General features: G+C 39.2%; 2 protein-coding genes across 4 annotated transcripts; both read right to left on the minus strand.

The window, feature by feature from the left end:
* Positions 1–12,758: 12,758 nt before the first annotated feature.
* LOC121785576 (ylmG homolog protein 1-1, chloroplastic-like) lies at positions 12,759–14,063 on the minus strand. 3 transcript variants are annotated; one of them, XM_042184039.1, is made up of 2 exons: positions 13,330–14,063; positions 12,759–12,776 (listed from the first exon to the last, which is right to left on the minus strand). In XM_042184039.1, the coding sequence occupies exon 1, from the start codon at positions 14,001–14,003 to the stop codon at positions 13,335–13,337; it is 669 nt and encodes a 222-aa protein (XP_042039973.1). In that variant the 5' UTR covers positions 14,004–14,063; the 3' UTR covers positions 12,759–12,776; positions 13,330–13,334. The 3 variants fall into 3 exon arrangements, with proteins under 3 accessions (XP_042039973.1, XP_042039972.1, XP_042039970.1); XM_042184038.1 differs by lacking the exon at positions 12,759–12,776 and adding an exon at positions 12,802–12,997; XM_042184036.1 differs by lacking the exon at positions 12,759–12,776 and adding an exon at positions 12,998–13,218.
* Positions 14,064–16,860: 2,797 nt separating this feature from the next.
* On the minus strand, positions 16,861–23,043 carry LOC121784584 (abscisic-aldehyde oxidase-like). Its single transcript, XM_042182753.1, has 10 exons — positions 22,528–23,043; positions 20,312–21,955; positions 19,942–20,201; positions 19,654–19,863; positions 19,176–19,394; positions 18,127–19,092; positions 17,954–18,049; positions 17,683–17,781; positions 17,402–17,591; positions 16,861–17,311 (listed from the first exon to the last, which is right to left on the minus strand). Exons 1-10 carry the CDS (start codon positions 22,676–22,678, stop codon positions 17,088–17,090), a joined length of 4,059 nt encoding a protein of 1,352 aa, XP_042038687.1. The 5' UTR covers positions 22,679–23,043; the 3' UTR covers positions 16,861–17,087.
* Between the last annotated feature and the right edge of the window lie 1,182 nt (positions 23,044–24,225).

Below are 24,225 nucleotides of genomic sequence, written 5' to 3' on the forward strand. Positions count from 1 at the left end.
CCTCGAGAGGTATATAAGCATAAGGATAGGTAGTTGTTGACTTTGAACCCTCCATAGTCGACACCATCGGATACACAGGCGGCTTAGTAGCGCGATGCTTTGAACTAATCCCCCACGGCGTGCACCGAGACAATGGTGTTAACACTTAAACACCTCGACCTCATCCGTTCTCACGTTTTGTGTCCATTGCGGTCTTGGACACCACTTTGGATTCATAAGTATTTTTTATGAAGCGACCACAATTCGCACTTATATAGGTGATTCTTGGTCAAGTACCTTGCCATACTTGGTCTCTTTGAGATCCTTAAGAATCATTAAAAGTCATAGACTTAGCCTTTACCACAAGGCAAGTTCTCCAACACTCTATTGCTCTTAGGGAATAGATATAGTTGAGTGTTTCTCTTGAACTCTCATAGCTTAGTTGTCCCTTTGAACCAAGTTCTTGGGATCTCCAGTCATCATGGTTGGGTTACCACTATGATAATTCTTTAGTTTGTGAATTTCAAACCCATTCCCTCTAGCAACTTATTCATTTGATCACGGTTTAACCATTTGGTTAGCGGATCCGCTAGATTATCTATTGACTTCACATAGTCAATTGTAATCACGCCAGTTGTGATCAAATGTCTCACGGTGTTATGTCGTCGACGTATATGTCGAGACTTACCATTATAGAAACCATTGTTTGCCCTTCCAATAGCCGCTTGGCTATCGCAGTGGATTAGCACTGGTGGCACTGGTTTAGACAGAAATGGAATATCTTCAAGGAAGTTCTTAAGCCACTCGGCTTCCTCACCAGCCTAATCCAAGGCAATGAACTCCGATTCCATTGTTGATCGGGCTATACATGTCTGTTTTGTGGATTTCCACGATACAGCACCACCCCCAATAGTAAAGACGTATCCACTTGTCGAAAGTGAGTCTCTATTATCAGATATCCAATTGGCATCACAGTACCCTTCAAGTACCGGGGGGTATCTCGAGAAGAGTAGCCCATGATTTTGAGTATGTTTTAGATATCTCAAAACCCTCACAAGAGCTCTCCAATGCTCTTTGCTTGGATTGCTCGTGTAACGACTTAACTTGTTCACGGCACAAGCAATGTCAGGTCGAGTGCAATTAGTCAAGTACATAATGCACCCGATGACCCGTGCATACTCTTCTTGAGCAACGGGCTCGCCTTTGTTTTTGCTCAAGTGAACGTCGAGTTCAATTGGAGTCTTAACCGGCGCGCCATCATAGGCTTTGAATTTATTCAATATCTTCTCAACATAATGTGATTGTGTTAAGATGATTCCATCATTCGTTCTTAGAATCTTCATTCCAAGAATTACATCGGCTAGACCCATGTCTTTCATGTCAAAGTTTCTCTTTAACATGGCCTTTGTATCGTTAATTACTTGAGTGTTGCTACCCAAGATTAACATATCATCAACGTAGAGACACACTATAACATGACCGTTATTAGTGCTCTTGATGTAGACACATTTGTCGCACTCGTTGATTTTAAACCCATTTGATAACATCACATTATCAAACTTCAAGTGCCATTGCAATGGCGCTTGTTTCAATCCATAGAGGGATTTAACCAGTTTGCAGACCTTTTTCTCTTGTCCAGGTACTACAAAACCTTCAGGTTGTTCCATATAGATTTCATCTTCGAGATCACCATTCAGAAACGCGGTCTTTACATCCATTTGGTGAATCTCAAGATTGTGCAATGCAGCAATCGCGAGAAGCACGCGGATGGAAGTAATCCTCGTTACAGGTGAGTATGTATCGAAGAAGTCATGTCCTTCCTTTTGTTTAAAACCCTTTACTACTAGTCGGGATTTATACTTATCAACTGTTCCATCGGCCTTAAATTTCCTTTTAAGGACCCATTTGCAACCTAGAGGTTTTGCACCTTCAGGTAGATCAACCAACACCCACGTGTGGTTTAGCAAAATTGAATCAATTTCGCTTTGAACAGCTTCTTTCCAATGCAACCCGTCTGGGCCATCGAAAGCTACTTTTATAGATGTCGGTTCTTCATCTAGCATAAAAGCAATGTAGTCAGGACCAAATGTTTTTGGCGTTCTGACCCTATTACCACGTCTTAGTACTGTATCATTAGGATCGGGCCTTGCACGCTTGCGCGATTCAGGTTCCGCATCCGCTGATTTAGAACTAGTGGCTTCTTCTTCAATTCTTGTCTCAAAATTGGTTACGACCTTTTCTTTGTCTTTGCAAGGAAATGTATTTTCGAGAAATACGGCATTCCTTGACTCAATTGTTGTCCCCACTGTTATAGTCGATATTTCAGACTTGTGAACAACAAATCGATATGCACTACTGTTAAGTGCATATCCAATGAAGATGCAATCAACCGTCTTAGGTCCGATTGTAACTTCTTTGGGCGGAGGAACCATCACCTTTGCCAAACACCCCCACACTTTGAGGTATTTGTAGGATGGCTTCCTTCCCTTCCACAACTCATAAGGAGTGACATCTTTTCCTTTGAGAGGGATCTTATTCAAGATATAGTTGGCTGTCAAAACAGCTTCCCCCACATGTTATGTGGTAATCCTGAAGTTAGAAGCAGTGCATTCATCATCTCTTTTAGAGTTCGATTTTTGCGTTCTGCAACACCATTAGATTGTGGTGAATATGGAGCAGTTGTTTGATGAATTATACCACTTGCGTTGCATAACTCCTCAAACGGGGCTACATATTCTCCTCCTCTATCGCTTCGAATCATTTTGATTTTACAACCAAGTTGATTCTCAACTTCGTTCTTATAATTTTTGAACGCCTCTATTGCTTCATCTTTACTTCTTAAAAGATAAATGTAGCAATATCTTGTGCAATCATCTATGAAAGTGATAAAGTACTTTTTACCACCTCTAGTTTGCACCATCTTTAAATCACATACATCCGTGTGAATTAATTCAAGGGGTTTTGAGCTTCGTTCAACCGAGTGAAACGGCAACTTAGTCATTTTTGCTTCAAGACAAATTTCACATTTATCTTGATTATCCACTTCATTAGCCTTTAGTAAATCTAAATTCACTAATCTTTTAATGGCTTTTGAATTTACATGTCCCAATCTACAATGCCACAAATTTGAAGACTCGGTCAAATAAGAGGAAGTAGATGCTTTATTATTATTGGCCAATGGCTTTGCAACACTGCGAGTTGCTACACTAAGCTTGAAAAGCCCGTCGGTTACATAACCTTTTCCGAGGGATTTTCCAAACTTATACAAGACAAACCTATCAGACTCAAATACAAGTTTAAACCCCTTATTAACTAGTATTGATCCTGACACTAGGTTCTTGCGGATGTCCGGGACATGCAGCACATCCTTCAACGTGATAGTTAGGCCAGACGTCATCATGAGAATCACGTTGCCAACGCCGAGGACTTCGGACGATGCTTGATTCCACATGTTGATTTTCCTCCCTTCGACAGCAGTGTAGGAGGCAAACTTGCTCCTGTCGGAGCAAACATGTGCAGTAGCGCCGGTATCAATATACCAGCCACCATTGTTGTTGTTAACAAGGTTGACCTCTTCAGTGACCACAGCAATGAGGTCGTTTTCATCCCAGTCTTTGAACTCCTTCTCAACGACGTGGGCAGCCGGCTTCTTCTTCTTGCTGCGGCAGTCCTTTGCAAAGTGGCCTTGTTTGCCACACTTGTAGCAGTCGCCTTCAAACTTCTTTGAAGGCTGCTTTCCCTTCCCCTTGTCATTTGGACGGTTTGGGCGAGGGCGTTTGTTGGAGGGTCCGCCCCGCTCCAACAGATTGGCCTTGGCTTCATTTGGGGTGAATCCCTTAGCCTATTGATCACTTTTGCGCACGTCGGCCTCGATGCGCAACTTCACGATCAAGTCTTCAAGGGTCATCTGCTTTCGCTTGTGCTTGAGATAACTCTTGAAGTCCTTCCAACTTGGAGGGAGCTTGTCAATAATCGTGCACCTTAGGAATTTGTCGGGCAAGGTCATCCCTTCAGCCACTAATGAGTGGATGATCATTTGGAGCTCTTGGACTTGCTCTATGACGGGTCGAGAGTCGACCATTTTGTAGTCCATAAATTTGGAAGCTACAACTTGCTCCGTCCCTGCAGCATTATCTATGCTATACTTCTTTTCTAGGTTTTCCCACATTTGTTTAGATGTGGTTACATTGGAGTATACATTGTACAAACTATCATCTAAAACACTTAGAATGAAATTTTTACAAAGGTAATCTCCTTTCCTCCAAGCTTCATAATCTGCCATGACTTCGAGCCTAGTCTCTTGGTCGCTTGGTGCGGGCGGCTCGTTCTCCGTGAGGAAGTTGGCGACGCCCAATGTTGTCAAGTAGAACAACATCTTCTGGTACCACCGCTTGAAGTCAGATCCTCCAAACTTTGGTGGCTTCTCGGCAGGTGGCATCATTCTTCGTGCCAAAGGTGCCGCGCTTGGTCCTTGGAAGGAACCAATTCCGTTGCCCCCGAAGGAGCCAACAACATGGTTGGGCATAGAGCCCCCACCATTCATGTTGGGCATAGAGCCCGCCATGGTCGTACCAGCCCCGAAGGGACTAGCACCCGCATGAGACCCGAAGGCCCCAGCATTCGTGTGAGACCCGAAGGTCCCAACACCCGTGTGAGACCCGAAGGCCCCAGCACTCGATCCATTAAAGGACCCGAAGGAACCACTGAAAGTGGAACCAACCGAACCACCAAAGGTGGAACCAGTGGACGCCCCGTAAGGGTTGTCCCAAACCCAAGGGACAGTGGATGAAGCGGCTGGGAAGCCGGGAGTTGGCATCATCGAGGGAACCGATGAAGTGTTGATCGGTCCAGTGGTCGCCATGGTTGAGGGAATGGCGGCGGTGGCGTTGGCAGCAGCAGTGTTGGATTCCGTCGACATCTCCAGCAAAAGGTGTTAATGTTTCGAAAGTTCTTAGGTTCAGTTTAAAGTCCAAAATCCTTCAAAGGCAAGTTATCTCGTCTTGCGATTGTTGGTTTCTGGTGATTACAAGAGATAACAAAACCGGGCGTAATACAACCCAAAAGAAAGAAAAGGAGAAACTGAACTAAATGAAATTACAACGTAAGAATTCGAAACAAAGAACCGTGAACTAAGTTTAGCCGAGTCGAGGAGGCCTCTTCCCGCAAGACGAGATACGCCCCGGTAGTGCTCTTCGGTTTGGCGTGTCGTCCCCAAAGGTAAAACGGCTACGTCTCTATTGATGCAGCACCGCAATCACTAGAGCTCCGGCGAACTGGATGGAGGAGAGAGCAGAGCTTCGACAGAAAGACAATGCAAAGAGAGGGAGAGAGCTTATGCAGAGAATGCTTGTATGTGTTGTATCCTAATGCAGTGGTATGGCTAGCCTATTTATAGGCCAGGCCACCATGCAGGGTCAACCAGCCATTGAAGGCTCATCATGGCCAATTCGTAACCGACGTCGGTTACAGGCGTGTGGCAGGAGTGTGCCATCCGTGTGTGCAGCGTGTGGATTTCTCACGTGGCACCCGTGACTGTGTCTCGCTTGACGACGTGTAAGATCCAAGTCCAAGTCCAAGTCCAAGTCCGAGATCGAGATCGGGCTCGGGCCCGCGGCCCGCGGCCCGCGCCCACGAGCACGCGCACGGGCTCGGGCTCGGGCTCGGGCGGCGGCGGCGGCGGCGCGCGCGTGCGCGCGTGTGGGCTTTTTCACCCATCTTAATCCACTATAATTATTAAGTAACATAAAGTCACTTTATTTAAACACATTAAAAGATGTGTTACTTCTCCAATGTGGGATAATTAACACTTAGTTAATTATTCCCTAAGCTCACACTTAAAGCTTTAATTAAAAGCTAATTATGCCCAACTTTAATCCACTATTTTTCACTCACCGGAAATCGGATTAGAGAAAGTGAATATACTACATTTATCTACGTAAAATGTAGAACGACGCTATATCATTTAATTTCACAAAATTAAATGTCTCGTCACATTTATTCTTTGGTCAAAACCATTGACCGGGCATATTTAATCCATGATTTTTACAGATAAACAATCCCTGCTTCAGCACAAGCAGATACACACACATTAATTTCCATTCTCTGTATTTAAAACATAACATAAATCACAGAGAACAACTAAAGTGGCAAGATTCCTCAAATACAATACTTGCTCTCGGGTTGATGAATTCCAACATCGTAATTCATAAAATGATAAGAGAATTAAGAGCAGAACAAAAAAAAAAGAACACCAGCTAATCTTTAAAACAAATTGAAGAGCAGAATATCCCCATAGCCTAACATTGTGAGTCACACTATATAAACATTATATGATCCAGCCTTGAGCTTCTTGGAGGGAGTAGTAGTAGCATCATCAACATCAACATCAACATCAAAAGAAAGTGGTTTTTTGAATGGCTTACGCTTCTTCTTAGCAGCAACTGGGTTATTGGGTCGAAGCTTGATTAACGCTAATTGAATAAGATCGTTATTATACTCATAAGACCACATACCCCCACCTTGAAGAGAAGCTGGACAATTGTTGAGAAGAAATAAGCAACGTCATCCAGTGAACCATAATTGCGAACCTTTGGTACGGGTTTGGGCTTATCGATCGAAGCTTGATTAACACAAGTTGAGCCAGATTCTTATTGTATTTTTCGGACCACTCTTCCTTGAGCTTCTACTCATTCTTCACCGTACGTATAAAGGCCGAAGCACTGGATTTTTATCATATAGTGATTAAAGAGCTCCGTATCGGCAACGTTGGTTTTCCGGTGGAGGCGTACTTCTTCTCCATTCTGCACAAAAAGAACTCTAATTTTAAAACCAATGATGAAGAAGGGTTTATCTATCTACTTTCTATATACTTGATGATCAATGAACAATCACGCTTTAGAGACAGAATATGAAGACAATTTTAAAATCCCCAAAAAAGAACTTAATTTCAAAATGATAAGAAGAAGAAACGGTGAGAATACCAGGAGGTCACGCCGGCGGCCGGAGAGATAGTCAGTCAGACGCAAGACAACTTTTGCTCTGAAACAGATCAACTATAGCTAGGTTAAAATTGCCTCAAAATTCACATTTTCCTTAAATTACAAATTCCACTTAGGCCATGTTTGGTTACCAGAATTCTGTCTGAGAAAGTAATCTAATTCCTTAAATTTTAAATTCCTGTGTTTGTTTCCATTTTTAATCAAACTGGGAAAGTAATCAAAATCCTGAAACAAGGAAAGTTAGTAAAACGTTTCAAGATTCTAAATCCTAACTTTTCTTAGGTATTCTTTTTCTCAGTTTTAGGATTCTTACATATTTAATGCAATATAGTACAGTTTATTATTATTATCATCATCATCATCATCATCATCATCATCATCATCATTATTTATTACAATGTTTTAAAAATAATTTAAAAGTATAAACCACACTTAATTTCAGGATAATAAATAACTATAATTCAAATTATCATAATTATAACTATATTATTAATATTTATTTTATTATCATAATAATAATAATAATTTATTAAATAATTAAATATAATTATATAATAATATAATAGTTATTAATTTATAAATTAGTAATTAACAATAAAATTGTAGTGAAATTTTAAATTATAAAATTTATTCAATTAAAAATTAAGTAAATATAATGATAATAATCATAATCTTATTTATTATTATATTATTATATATTATGATGTATAATCCATATTTAAACTATCCATCGTAATAATAAATAAAATAATATAATTATTATCATTGGTAATTAATAATTTATTAAATAATATGTATTATTATTTTTTATAAATAAAAAATGATAAGTATATTTTTAGTTTAGTGTTTAAATCAAATATATACTTTCAAATCTTGATATTTTCCAAACACGGGAAAGTAAAGTTATTAGAAATCATATTCCCGAGATTCATTTTCCTAGGAATCATTTTCCTTGCCAACTTTACTTTCCCGCCAACCAAACATGGCCTTAAGTTTTTTCACAGCATTTTAATTACTATGGACTTTGTTGTTTATATGTTTTTATTTTATTTTATCAATTTTAGTTGTATTTAATCGCCTCTAAAGCAATATAGTATCTTCTTTATTTTAACTACAAGAAAATTTCAATTTAAGTACTTGTACCATACTTTGCATTTTTATGATAATAAGTAGTAGTATATGTTGGAGTTAAAAAAAAGTACTAGTATATCTTTATAATTTTAATATTGCATTTTTGTTGAGGACCAATAAAATTATACCTTTAAATATATAAGGCCAGTTAGTAAAGTAAAAGTTGAATTATTGATATAAAACGAATTCAACCTCGTTGTAGAAGTACTATGGGAATTAACAATACTCAAAAAGGCACCCTTTTATAATAGGGATATTGACATCTAATATCATGAAACTTTTAAAAAATTAGGTTTTTCCCACGAACTTTAAAATTGGCAAATAATATCACGAACTTTACCCCGGGTTTGTTTTTTCCCATGAATGAAAAAATTCCCACAAATAATATTACGATACAGATTTATTTTCTTAATTTCTCGACAACAATTTTGAGAGCTTCAAGTTTTTCAATCTATGAAGATAGTTTTTCTTGAAGCACACCTAGGGTTGGAACGGTACGGTATACCGTGCCTAAATGGTCATACCGCATACCGTACCGTACCGTGCTGTATGACCAAAAATCATACATTTATCGTACCGCTTTTGTCGGTATACCAAAATTTAGATATCGTTACCGTACCGCTTTTGTCGGTATACCGTACCGTGATTTCGGTATACCGCGGTATAGCGTGATTTTCGGTATATACCGCAGTATATACCGTATTTGCGGTATACCGTGTTATTTGCGGTATATACCGCAATTGCGGTATGATGCGGTATACCACGGTATATACAAAATGCATACCTTTACCGTACCTAAAACTGTCGGTACGGTATCATACCGTACCGAAAAGTACGGTATACCGAAAATTCGCTATTTTCGGTATTTTTCGGTGCGGTATTTCGGTATTTCGGTATTTCGGTATATTTTTCCAGCCCTAAGCACACCCTCAAAAATTGTCTATTAAAATAATATGAATTTTTTCATTCGTGGGAAAAAAACAAACCCGGGGTAAAGTTCGTGATATTATGTGAAAATTTTAAAGTTCGTGAGAAAAATCTAACTTTTTGAAAGTTTCATGATATTAGATGTCAATATCCCTTTATAATACGAGGAATAGGCTGATGAAGCTTTCCTCAAGAGTTGGACCTTATTATCGTTTGCCAAGTACTTCATGAGAGGTAAAGCGTATCATCTTTGCAATAGATTACTATTCAATAAGACTGCATAGTTAAATCGTTGCTCAAGGATGAGACTAAGTTATTGGCTACTAACATGCACACATGATTAAATCATGTCGAATATGAGCATGGATCTCTGTATAACCTGAGGGACAAAGATCAACTTGCATTGCAACCTAAAATGACACCCAAAATTTTAGCATTGCAAATTAATTTAGTGATGAGAGTATAAGTTCAGAATCTTGAATTGGTCTGAATATTTCTCCTAGAAGAGACTGGCTGCGTTATTTGTCATGCACAAGAAGCATCGTCTGCTTCAATTCCATGTTTTGGTGGCCTATTGTCCTTGAACAGGATTTAGTCATGTTTAATCTAGCATGTTCTAAATAGATTAGTTCCATGCCATATTGCATACTTTGCTAGTTTGCTTCCATCTTCTCACCATTTCTATGCTGCAAAAAACCATGCAATGAAGGTAACAATATCATATGAGAGTTATATTTATTTGAATGTCTTTTCCCATATTTACCATCTATTATACTCCTATGTTATTAAATTGATAATGTAAATATATTTATTTGCTTATTAGTATTTCTTCCACTTTAACATTATTATTTTTAAATCTACAAAAAATGATTTTACATACTCATATTTATTGGACCTGCTGCTTGTCAACGTGATTAATTTTTCAGAATTTGGGTCCAAAATTTAAGGTGGATAGTTTGGTCAATGATAAAAGTTGGGAAAGAAACAATAAGAAAAAAGATATAAAAAAAAAAAGATTTATATTCTAAAAAGTTTACATGTCTCGATCTCATATTCTAAAAGGTTAATTAATTTAATCTCAAAGCTCGAAAAATCAGCCAATTGAGACTCATATTCTGAAATCTCTCAAGAAAAAATTGGTTGAGATTTGAGGTATTTATAGATGGAAAAGGATGAGTTTGGAGTTAAACAAATGAAAAAAAAATTTTAAAAACGGTAATATTTAGGAAAGTGGATATTTTTTTTAATTCTGAATTTTAAAAAAAAAATTAACGGTCAAAATCGACGCCTACTCGGGGGGGGGGGGGGTGTGCACATCGTGCCACGTGGGTTGGGTGCATCGTTACATTAGCAAGAGCGAAGCCATCCATGGAGAGCTTGTTCGTTCCACCGGAATGCATGCAATGTTCCGATGGGAAGTCGTCCCGACAAGACGGAACAACTCTTCCCATCATAACCATTGTAGATGCTTTAATATATTTTGAAATATTTTTTAAGCAGAATAAAAAATCATAATTGAGGGAAAAGTTGGAATCATTACAATGTGACCTTTGATGGTATCACCTTTGTATTTTTTCACCTCTAGAGTGCGACTAACATGGGACGGAGGGAGTATAAAATACTAATATTTAGAAACTTTATAAGTTTTGAGATATTATAAGTATAACTGATAGTAATACAAATTAAAATAGATTTTTTTGACATTACACTTTGACAAAATTTGGAAGTAAATTACAATTTCTTTTATTGTGACAAGAAGTAAATTATTAATTAAAATATAAATGAAATTAAAATTGTTTATGATTTTAACTTTTAACTTTTCATCTAATTTTTATTATTATTATTATTATTATTATTATACTCCTATTTACAAGTAATACATAAATTGTTTAGGCAATTTAAAAGACTTAAAATTTACATATTCTATAATTTAAAAACTTTTCTCCAATAATAAGTGAAGGGTTATTCTTTTTTTAAAAAATAGTAATGCATAAGCACTTTATTGACTTTGAGATATAAATTTATAAGTATAATACTATAATTGATATGACACAAATTAAAATGGACTTTTTTGACATTGCAATACGAGACTTTGACAAAATTTAGATATAAATTACAATTTCTTCCATTGTGACAAAGTTTGAAAGTAAATTATAATTTCTTCTAGTGTTAAATAAATATATAATTGAAATTAAAATTGAATTTAATTCGGTTATCGATTATAACCGGCGGTTATCGGTTATAACCGATAACCGACTTGGAGCAAAATGTAAAACCGGTACCGTTCCGGTTCGGTTCACCGAATAACCGAAAACTGTTTACCCACCCCTAGTTGTAGCTGCCTAGCTTAATAGAATTGATATCAGTTTTCATTTTATTTAGAGACGGTAGATTTGTTTGAATCGGAAAAACAATTTCAGTTGTCGAGTAGCAATCAAATATTAAGACTATCTCTTTTAGAGTGAATTTCAAATTATATAAGTACACTTTTTAAGTATCTGAACTCAAACGAATATCATCACATTTATCTTTTTGATATTGGCCCAGAAATTCTTGAGGGGAATACTCAATTAAAACATGCATATTAATCTCAATTTTGGAAAAATCTTATAATAAATAAAAACTGAATCTTATGGAGTAATAAATAAAAACTACAGAAAATCTACAAAACAATGAAAATGTGCATGAGTAGGATTTTATTTTTCAATGTTTTGGTTTTATCTTTTACTACTCTTCTTTCATAAGTGCAGTACCACCGCTCTCAATCTCTCTCTCTCTTCTGTGTTTCTTTTTTTCTAATTTTTTATAATAAATTCTTTGTTTAAGTTTGTTCATGGGAGCTTCGGTCTTTTCAGTGTTCATACTCGAGATTTTTAAACTTTTTAATTATTTTATAACCATATAAGTATGTAATATCATGCCTCAACTTGATGTGTAAACTAAAACTAGTCTATGTAGGAATTTCTCACATGAAAACATGTCTATAATATTACTGTATTGCACCGTCTTTAAGGAAGAATCTACTTTCGGTCGAACCAAAAGAAGCCTCATTTGTCCAGTTTAATTTTTACAAAAAATTGATCTCAAAACTCCAATGACTTAAGGACTTATTAGAGTTTTAATAGAGTGTCAATTCGTGACAGTTTTGACGAATGTTTGAAATAAATTTTTAAAAATAACAAAAGTTAACGAAATGACTTAGTACAATTTTGAGGAATGTTCCTAAGAGTAAGACTGATAATATTTCAGACATATCTTAGAAAAGAAATTACAATGCTTTGAGCTGGCAGCATATAACCAGCACAGTAGGGAATATAGTAGGATCAGAACAATAATAGGCAGTGAACTTAAATTTTCACTTTAAAACAGGATTCCTAAATCTTGGTTCAACAATTCTGAAATGAATCACACTCACTCTAACTATTAGTAACAGTTTCAAATAATTTTAGTAATAACTAACCAAAACTGCATCCTCCTTTTACAGTATCAATTCTAGGCCAACACACTACAAACACAGATCTCCAAACCAACATTAAATAAGAAAGCTCATACCTATATCATAGCCAAGCCGACGAAATTATAACTACTGTAAAATGGTGTTTTATCCATGCAGTAAGTGTGTGAGACTAAAGTGTTGCTGATGGGAGAAACTATTTACACATTCTACACAATTCTTGGTCGCTGTGAATTATCAAGATAAGCCTCAAATCTTAGTTCAACTCCCTCTCCAAATTATTTCTCCTATCCACGCATAATATAACAAGAATAGCATAAGAATTTCCCAATATATTTATTTTGCCCATATTCTCAGTTTCATTAGTTAAAAGATTACATTTCTGCCACAAAAACATCTAAAATTTAGCCCTGTAAGGTGTAACAAATAGATAGAAATGAGATTCCTATTTCTACTTCCAATTTTTTTCAAAATTAGGTGGATGAATACTTGAGGCTGCAATCTGAAACTGAAGAAAATTAGGAAGCACTCAGAGGCAGGCTGGAAACAGTGTGTATGATTTATGCAAACACACTACACATGAGTTGTGATGTATTCTTATCAATCTTTAGTTTCGAATCAAGAAATACCCAATTCGAAATTCATCCATCCGTTATCACAGACATACTCGTTGAACAACTCAATCATTAAAGAGAAATTCAAGTATGAGAGCTTGATCAATCAACAAAACTGCAACATTGAGAAATATAAGAAAGTCATAGCTCTTAATTCATCTAAATCCGACATATAGTGTAATTGCAATCCACAATCAAAACTGCTATAAAAATTCAGTAGCATTACCCCAATCAATAAGACTGCCTGCTGCTGTTGAGAATTGAGCCGAGCGTTCCCAAAACCGCGAAGGCGAGGAGCGGGCTCACATCCAGCGTGTCGAAAATTGGGGGAATTATGTTCCTGAAGAGGTTCAAATAGGGATCGCACAAATCCCTAATTGCAGAGAGCGGCTGGCGGTCCCAGGGGATGTTGGGGAACCAACTCAGCAGCACCCGCACCATCAAAACCCCGCTGTACAAATCCAGCCACTTCGCCATCCCCGCCGCCACCACCGTGAACGGCGTGTTCAGCGACCCCGTCGGCACGTCCTTGGCCGCCGCGAAGAAGGCGGGCCCCGCGCTGAGGAGCAGAGGCTCCCTCAATTGCACCGCCAGATTGAGGAGTCCGTGGGCGAGGAATTTCGAGGCGGTGAGACCGATGGCGACTAGCGTCGTGACGGTCCGGGTCGCGCCGGTTAGGATTTCCGGAGGCGGTTTCGGAACATTGGCTATTGGCGCTGCGGAGATGGAGGCGGATATTCTGGAATTGAAGGGTTTAGGGAGAGGGGAAAAGGGGAGAAAAATGGGTTTAGAGATGGAGAGATGGAGGTGAGAGCGGGGTGAGGGGAGAGGGAAGGCGGCGTCGATGCGGTGGTTGCGGAGAAGAAGAGTGGTTTGAGTAGCCATGAGAGAAGAAGCCATTTTTGCTTTTGTGGTTCTTCCAAAATCCTCCTACTGTGATAATGTACTATTCATCAACGCATCTATATCTATATGTGCCAATTTGTTATATATTTCCGATGCCAAAATCACTAATGTGCTTAAATTGCCATAATTAATTCACCCAATCTTATTATCGTGTTAAATAAGTGTGTCTAGTGAGAGTGTAATTAATGTGAAGCTAAAGGGCTCGGTTTCGAGTTCATCGTAACACGTATTTTAAATTTATGTTTATTCATAAAAAAAAATTTGTCAAGGTCACACGATTGAAAATTAAGAATATCAAGGTTACATGGATAAAAAAACTCTCTTTTAATGTTGTCTAATATAAAGAGTTTATTTATTCGTGACGATAGCTTATAAATTCCACCAACTCCAAAGCGTTATGCAACTACGCCAACATAATGTTTTGTTTATTGTCTTGTTCAAGTTCAACTAACTAGTAGTCATTTATATCTCTTCTTGTACAATGTACATATTCCAAAGCTATGAAACCAATCATTATTTTTTTCAATAAGCAAAACCCAGTATTACATAATTAGATTTTATATATAATCAAATGCGACATATATAGATAATAGATGTAAATCATGGTATATGGTCAATGTGAACTCATGTAAAAATTTATTTTTATAAAGATACACAGCGTTTGTCAGTACTATAATGCATACCTGCATGTTAAAACTATTAAATCTTGTCACACATTGACTTGATGATAATCCTAGCTCATCCATATAAGAGCATCCACAACCGTGCTCTTGCCAGCGGCACGGTTGTGGGTCCAGCCCCACTTTTTCTGTCTGCTCTCTGGCAAGAGCACAACACCCACAACTGTGCTCTTCCGCAAGGACGAGAACAATTAATTTAAAATTCAATTAAACAATAACATTTCCATAATAATAAAATTCATTAAAAAAACCTAAATAAAATAAAAACACATAATTAAAAGCCTAAAAATTAAAAATTACATAATTAAAATACTAAAAATTAAAAAAACCACTACTCGTTGCCGAATTTCATCCACATGTGGTTGATTAGGTCTTCTTGTAACTGAATGTGGGTTCGGGTATCGCGCATTGTGTGCCTTGTCTCGATCCTCTGGCCAACCGTCGTATGCTCACCTCGGCATGGGGGAGACCTCGTTGTTGAGCTTCCGGCTTCAGCCTTGTCATAGAAGCTAGCCGCTCTCGGCCCTTCGTCGGCTATAATCATGTTGTGTAAGATAATACACGTGAACATGATGTCGGCGATATTATTCACGTACCACAGCCGAGCCGGGGCCTTCACAATGTTGAATCGGGCTTGAAGGACCCCGAAGGCTCTTTCGACGTCTTTCCGCGCTGACTCTTGACGCTGCGCAAAAAGAACCCGCCTCGGGTCGTGCGAGTTGTGGAGCGTCTTCACGAACGTCGACCACCTTGGGTAGATACCATCGGCGAGATAGTAACCCATGTGGTATGTATTTCCGTTGATGGTGAAGTCGATCGCCGGTGCTACACCATTCATCACATCATTGAAGAGTGGTAAAGAATAGAGCAAGTTCAAGCCGCTGTTGGCTCCGGCAACGCCGAAATATGCATGCCAAATCCATAGGCGGTAGTCGGCGACCGCCTCAAGGATAATTGTTGGGCCGCCGCCTTTGTGACCGCTTAAGTGTTGCCCCCCCTCCAAGCATTCGGGCAATTCTTCCACCTCCAATGCATGCAGTCAAGCCATGGACTGATTTGTGAAGACGAAGCAACCGTTGGCAATCATCGGTGCTGGGTGCCCGAAGGAATTCATCCCCGAAAGCTGAACGAACGCCCTCGCAAAAATTCTTTAGACAAAGGATTCCAGTGGACTCACCGATATGCAAATACTCGTCGAAGATGTCGGTCGTTTGCCCAGTAGCGAGTTGTCGGATGGCACACGTACACTTCTGCAACGGCGTGATACTTTGCCGGTCGGCTGCATGTGGACCTGTTTGGAAGAATTCAACACGTGCGGACAATGTGTTAACAATTCGCATGAACAAGCGCTTTGACATGCGAAAACGGCGCCTGAAGTAATCTGCCGGAAACCGCGGCTGGTCGGCAAAGTAGTCGGCAACGAGCCTTTCGTGGGCTCCCTCCCGGTCACGATGGATGTAGCGGCGATTTGATCTAGTTCGTTGAGGAGGAGGAGCAGGGGTATTCGCTGCGACATATGCTTCGTAAGCGGCACGATGTTGTTCGTAGTATTCTTGTTCTTCGTGCTCCGCTTCCGCCATAATATGGGTGAAATCCATTTGAGGTTTTGAGTGAGGGATGAATGTGTTGATAGTTTGTATGAGAATTATGAATGAGAGATGAATGAGAGATGATTTGATGTGATAAAAGGATGATGAATGTATGTATTTATAGATGATTTTGGGGAAAAAAATCAAAAAAAATCAAAAAAATTTAGAAAAACGGGCAAAAAAACGGCCATATTTTTGGGATTTGGAAAATAATTTTTTTTATTTTTTATCATTATTTAAAATTAATTAACGAATTTTTAAAAAAATTATTCAAAGGCAACGGCTATGCCGTTGCCCAATCGTGTGCCGCCACGTCGACTGCTCGTTGGCACGGCGCTGCTCGATGCATCGAGCAGCGCCGTGCCAGCGGCGGCGAGCCTCGTCCTCGCCGCTGACACGGACGGCGGCCTTCTTCCCCACCACCGTTGCGGATGCTCTAAGTATGGATAACCTAGCTCACCCCCTCATAATTGGTGAGTGGCCCATTTTAAATACTAGCTAAGTTGATGTTTATATTCTGATGATATAAATACACAGACAAAGCTAATTCAATTCCTCTTCTGAAATCGTACTCCATAGAAGTAACAAAAAGAAAAATTCAAACATGAATTTGAATTATAAAACTGTAACTTCACATGCACTTTGTATAGTACAAAAATCTTGAAGATAAAAGAAAATAGCATCTCCATTTTCTGCTTTATTCCTTGCTGCTGTACATGCAACTATGCAAGAGCAGTTATTTATTGAAATTTCTGCACATTTCAAGAATTTGACAGCATAACCTCACCATCCTTTCTAATGGGGCTTCATCAGTTTTGTGAGGGAGAGAGCCTACTACGCAAATAAGTAGCGACACTGTCGAGGCCACAGAGCTTCTTCACGGCTGGCATGGTCGCAGGAACGTCTAGCTGGAACTTCGATTCAGTCCCTTCTACTGCCCCCCATGATTTTAGCTGTTGTCTTGCCTCTCCAATTGCTTCCCTTGTAGCACAGTGTACTGATGCTGCCAGCAGCAACGGGGGCTCCCCGGAAGCTGCAGACAAAAAAAACATCACTGTTAAGAATATTGCGAGGTATCTAGCTAGATAGGTCTCGATTTTTTTGGCCAAGATAATGCACGTACCCTTAGACGAGAGAACACGTTGCTGATGATGGCCGCTGTTGAGGACTTGGACATTGAACTGTTTGGGGATGGTGTCGATAGTTGGGATTTTGTACGTCCAAGTGCCATCCGCTACCATCGTTCCATCCGGATCAGTCGTGTATTCTTCTTGCATGAAAAATCCTAGTCCTTGCACAAAAGCTCCTTCAATCTACCATACAGACATCATAAACTATCATGTTAGAAGTCCATACTGAAATATGACTTGGACACTATTAATGGAGTTTTGAAGCATAAACCACCTGCCCCAAGTCCACAGCTGGATTCATGCTCTGCCCACAATCATACACGATATCCGTTCTCAATATCTTCGTTCCTCCAGTTAGGATATCTACCTCAACCTGCGATATAAGCCAACACCGATTAATTCTTCAACAAACACGAGTAGTTAGTTTATGTGTGGCACGAGCGCCTCTTTTCTGTTCGCGCCACAGAATAGATAACAAAAAAGGAAAACTAGGCAAAGTTGGAACTTAGTCGAATGCATAAAGAAGGGGCTGAATTTTTGTTTACCTCACTCACTGCAGCACCATAGTTCAAGTATTTTGTGGCAGTGGGGTCGGGAACGAAGAGAGAATTCGCTGCTAAGTTTACAGCTGCGTAATTAGCCTGCATTCCCAGAAGCACGGTAAAGAACCAATAAAACGAAGACGAACCATTAGAAGATATGTTGAAAGTAGAGAGACCTGAAGAATCAGAGTTTTCCAATCCACGGACCCTGTATCCGCCTGCAACGTTTCCTTAAGAGGGGTTAGTCTTTCGACCAAGACACTGCAGCATAGTCTAGCAGCTTCACAGCTCGATTCAGATGTCGTACTCCCTGCAGTAAATCCTCCTTGTACCAAGCTCAAGGTGTCCATCTGTACGACTCTCACCTTGTCGACAAGGTCTTCAGTGCCATCACATTGAATTTGAGCAAGAGCATAAGCAACCACTTGCTTTACCTTTGTCCAAAGCCCCTGCCCGAGTTCTATGCCTCCGACTTCTACAACGATGGATCCATCCCAAAGTATACTCACTTTCCCAGGGGCTGGTCTCACAAACACTTCATGCACGATTGGTATACGAGAAATACCCCTTTTACGCCATAAGTTGGATCTATTAAACTGCTCTACCACCAAGATCCTCTGATCATAGTCAGACATGCTTGTGACCTTATCCCAAATAGAGGGCAAAGTGTACTCATCGGGCTCCCCAGAGGCGACCTTGTAGAAAAGCTTTAGGCTCTCGTACGAGTGGAAATTCATGTTCCTGATGGAGTCAACGTCCACTGCTAGCCAGGAAGCTATGTTCTCGATTATGGCCTCAGCGATGTAAGTCGCCTGCACCTCCCCAGGGGCGCGCATGGCAGATTTGCTCGAATGGTTTGTTTTGCATATCTTGAAATCGAAAGACAGAGCTCCCCAGTTGTACTTCTTTAATACGCCTATCATGTTGTTCGGCAAAATGGGGCTTATGTCTGCACCCATCCCTGCATTCACCAATACGTCGAGATGCAAGGCCGTGATCTTCCCGTCTGATTTGAACCCCACACTGTATGTTATTTTCATAGGATGCCTTCCTCCAGCTATTAACATGTCAGTCTTTCGATCTACATACATCCGTACAGGACGCTGTAGTTTATAAGCTGCAAGGGCACATGCTGTCGAAATCTGAAAATTCACACACAAAAAGAATGTATTCAGATATAAACCGCAGATTCAAGATCAATATACAGAACCAATCATATACTCACGGGCATTGCTTTAATTGCCTTTCCACCAAAGCCGCCACCAACTCTTCTTGTGTGAACTCGGACATTATGCTCGGGAACACCGAGACATTGTGCCACGACTCTGTGAGCAAACTCGGGGGCTTGGCTCGAAGTGTAAACAACCATACAGTTGTCCTCATCAGGAACTGCCAGAGCTGTTTGTGTCTCCATGTAAAAATAATACTGTGAACCGAGTCTTATCTGAAAATCCCAATTCAAATGTCGAAAACCAATAAGATAATAACATTATCGAACATAACAGCCCGATAACTTACAAAAAGTGTGCAACGGACCAGTGTGAAAGGACGTTCAAATCATTTTTTCAATACATTTATGTCTACAAAAAGATGAAGAAACTATTTTTCTTGCTTATTTACTACAGAAATAAACAATCAAATTATCACTAGATTTATTCCTTTTTCTACTTTTTCCAAGTGCAGGCAATAGGCGGTGGATGTACCTCGGTGGAGAGAATCTTGTGATCAGCTTCAGCCATTCCTTTTGCAAAATCACCAACCATTTGTGGATAGAGAAAAGGAGGAACGTCGTAGAAACTTGAACGTTCCACAGCCTCTTCAACAGTCAAAATTGGTGGATCTAAGCCTTCTGTATCATAATCAACAACAGCATTTTTTGCAGCCAAATTGGCGTTCTTCTGCGTGTCTGCAACCTGAGACATGAAAGTTTTTAGTTGTACCAAACAAAGAAGTTTTTCACTGATAATTGAATCGAGGAAGAGAGGAATTACCACAAGAGCTACGATATCACCGCAACACTTAGCGATATCTTCTGCAAACAAAGGTTCACCACCGAATATGGTCAGACACCCTACATTCTCGCCTTCTTTAGGTATATCTTTGGCGGTAATAACATTGGGTGCCTGAGCTAGGCGCGGATGATTCTTGAATGAAATGCCTTTGACTCGAGCTAGTGGCTTGGTGCTACAAATAAGTGCTCCATACAAACAGTTAGTGGGTGAAGGGATGTCATCCACGAAAACAGCCTCACCTACACATTGCATTAACAGTAAGGCAGAGTTTCTCAAATATTTTGGAGCAAACAGAGGGTCAAGTTTAAGATAAAGCAATATAAACAAAAGCGGTAAGAACACAACAAACCGGAAGCTTGGATTGCAGCACCAGATTTGGGCATCGATTCGCCCACTGGATGATACTCTCTACTAGACTCCACAACCTGTTTTGCAGATGATAGCAATGGCTGGTTTCCTGTATCAGCCCCTTCCAGCAACGAATCGTTCTGTTTCTGCTTAGATAAACCAAAAGATGCTGCGGAACTGACAGTCGAGAAACTGTTAAGGAACTTGAAAAGGAAACCAACAGCTAAGCTTGACCTGTAAGCACCATGAGAAGTGCCTTCTTCAGATACAACAGCACCTTTCAGCAGTTTGGTTGCTTCATCCAAAACTTCGAGGCTGAGTACTTTCCCCGTCAGATACTCCTCGACTTTCCTTGCCCTCGTTGCGTGTTTTGTTCCATAAGCACCGAAAGCCAGTTGGATATTATTCACTAGACTTCCATTTTTATCAGGAGATATATCAGCTAAAAAGGCTGCATTCAAATAGGGCAACGCGTTGCCAAGAGGCCGTGGTGCAGCACGGTAGGTCTCAAACAACAATCTTGAACCAGTTTGAACTGAGCCATTGATCCTTTTCGGGTCCAGAAAAGGTATGTGAACAGTCAAAAGCACAGTTTTGGAGTCCAACGGCGGTCTGCTTAGGAACTCCTCCATTGTAATCTTTTCGTGTTTATGACCGGACATTATGCTCACACTTGCTCCCACAACAAGAAGCAATGTAACAATATCTGACGGAAAATACTTCCTTTGAGCCATAATCAGATTTCCACCGATACTAGCCGAGTTCCTGACAAAGCCGGCTGCTACCTTTTCCATATGGTCAGCAATTTTGCTGAACACAAGTTCTCCACTTTCACTATTTTCTCTCAGATATAATACAACTTTTGAAATTGACAGAGCAGCTCCTAGTTCGATTCCAGATTCGTCCCTTTTAACCACTGAAAGCTCGGGGATGTACCTCAGATCAATGTATCTGTCGTACACCTCTGTTTCTTTGTAATATCCATTCGCAGTGTTGCCAACGACTACTTTGACGCTCCCTCCCTTTCCAACTGTATCAGAATCCAACAAATTGAGAAGTTCCTCGACAGATGCAGGGCTATACCATGAGTTCTTTTTGGAATTCAAAAGCCTTTTCGACCTGCATTCGCCTCCCATATACGAACAGGCATGATCCTTTCGATTATACAATGGTAAACTACTAATTTTCTTTTCATTCTTATCTCCCTTTCTCCAAAATGAATTGATTCCCAAATCTTCTAAGTCGACATCTGCAGCAAAACTCTTGCAGGCATCGGCAATAGGTCTGTAACCGGTGCACCTGCAAAGGTTTCCTGCTATTGCCTTCTCGGCCTCAGAAGCGGTTATCTTGGAGAATCCATTCGGAGGCTCAGCCCGTTGTGATTTCTCAGCATTCTCGAGTGCTGAGAAAAACGACATGCACATTCCCGGAGTGCAAAAGCCGCATTGAGAGGCATGAAATCCGGCAAACCTCTGATGGATCGGATGAAATCCATTTCTGGCATTTCCAAGGCCTTCACTTGTGGTGATTGAGCAGCCATTTATGCTGCAAACAAGCGTGAGACACGAACTCACAGTAAAAGTTTCGACCTTTTTGAGCGTGGAGTCGTATTTCGACACCGCAACGACACAAGCTCCACAACCACCTGAAGAGCTCCCATTTTGTCAATTGTAGGCTACAACACAGCACTTCAAACACACATACACTCTTTCAAGTATTCAACACCAAAATTTTGAACAAAAAAAGATCCAAACTTTCTGATTAGCATTTAGTAAATCTTTCTCAACATCCAAACATTCTCAACAGATTGAAGAAAAATTTACAGAAAATTAAAGCAATTTCTTCAAGATTAACAAAAATCAAGAGACAATTTCAATGCTAAGACCATTGCACAGAAAAACCACTTGGAGTTGAAACAGGTATATATCAGCAATAAAGAATTCACCTTTTTGTATCATTTAAAGCTCAAAGGAAAGATAGAAAAGACCCACCACCACCTAAGCACTCACATACTCTCTCTCTCCCTCTCTAGCTTTTTTAGTAGCAGATAAAGAAGATAAGCATAAAAAAGTGTGATTTTGGTTTCCCACATAGAGTTACAATTACAGCTGCTAGCCATAAAAGAAAGATTGGATTTTGAAAGAGCCCTTCTATCAAGAATCACAAATTCAACACACACACACACACATAGAGAGAGAGAGAGAGAGAGAGAGAGACCTTCGCCGCAACCAAGCTTAACACTCTTGAAAGGGGTGCTGGAGCGGAGAAAGTCGAGCAGAGTGGTGGAGGGATCGATCTCCGGCAGCTCAAACTTCCGGCCGTTCACCTCAAAAGCCAAGCAATCATCGCCTGCACCTCCACTCTCCATTATCTGTGCGATACAAGAGAGAGAGAGAGAGAGAGAAGAAAGAGAGAATCGTGCGTTGGCAACTGCTTGAGCTACCTCAAGTAGTAGAGAAGCAGAAAAGTAGGGGGAAGTGAGTAGTGTGTGGTGATGACATGTACGCCAATTACTCCTTTTATCCCTTGACGAAGAAAATGACAGTTTTCGGTGATTCACACTTCTCAGATTCTTGTTTGGCTGTGAAAACACTCGCAAAAATTTAGACAGTCACACTATATCTATTAGTAAATCTGTGCTGTCAGATTCCGGTCGGTTTAATAAGGTGCCTGTCTTTTATTCTTCTTTACTCACAATAAAATGAAAATAAATCACATTTAGTTTTAGTTTTAGTTTTAGTTTTAGTTTTAGTTTTAGTTTTAGTTTTGAATTGATGATCCTTCATTTTAATAGTAATTGAATTTTAGTCACTCATCTCATATCATATATACTCAGTTCTATATACCAACACAATTACATCAAGTCAATCAATATCCAAACGGAGGACCTAGGGGAGAGAGAGATGTCATTATTCAGTCTCAACTTTATCTTCTTCCAATGGGAAAAAAAGAAAAAAAAAAACACACTCAATTTAGTTTGACAAAATAACTTTTAATTTATAAAATTCGAGTCTTAGACGTAGTCTATCTTTTACCATTAAACTACAAATTGAAACTCTAAAATTGTTAGAAAGCATCCACAACCATAAAGTTCCCATCGAATCAATAATACGAATTCAAGCGAAAGACATCAGCGTCATAAAGCAAAATAAAATTAAAAGAGAGCAAATAAAACTAATTATCCAAAATTAAGAGAAAGTGGACCTAGCAGATAGAGATGTCTTGATTGATGATTTTATCTTCTTACAAATGGAAAAAATGAAAAAGAAAATCTCCAACCCAAAAAAAAAAACCCCAATTTTAGTTCGACAAAATTACTTTATTTATAAATTCGAATCGTAGTCTATCAATTACCATTTGAATCAATAATTAATCCTTCCCTGGACCAATTTGATAGGGGTAAGTAATTTATCTGGGAATCTAGTAGAAAGATTCCAACGTCAAAAAGCAAAATAAAATTAAAACTCAGAGTCAAGGTAATATGCTGCGACCAGCTTTTATTTTTATCTTGTTACCTAAAAGATTTACAAGCGAATAGATAAAAACTAATTATCTTATAGTAGTAATATTAACGAATCGCTATTTAAAGAATATTTCAGAAGAAACAAACACAAGGAAAATGATAAATTATTGAGCATAAAGAACGTCACGACACCATTTGATGGAGCCCTTCATTTGCCGAATGAAAACGACCAATTTATGGTGTGTAAAATATGTCAAAAAATCGTGTGATTATGACGTCTATATATCCCATTCTCTCAACTAAGAGCAAATATATTATTCCTACTACAAAATAAATACTCCCAATAAACTTTAGTGGTTACGAAGATATTCGTTGTATTATACTAGTAATTTATAGACAGTTGAATCAAAGTATAGATTCACTAGAAAATGATATTCGTTGTATTGTTCAAC

This window comes from Salvia splendens, chromosome 21 (assembly GCF_004379255.2).
Source record: "Salvia splendens isolate huo1 chromosome 21, SspV2, whole genome shotgun sequence".
NCBI classification, from domain to species: Eukaryota; Viridiplantae; Streptophyta; class Magnoliopsida; order Lamiales; family Lamiaceae; genus Salvia; species Salvia splendens.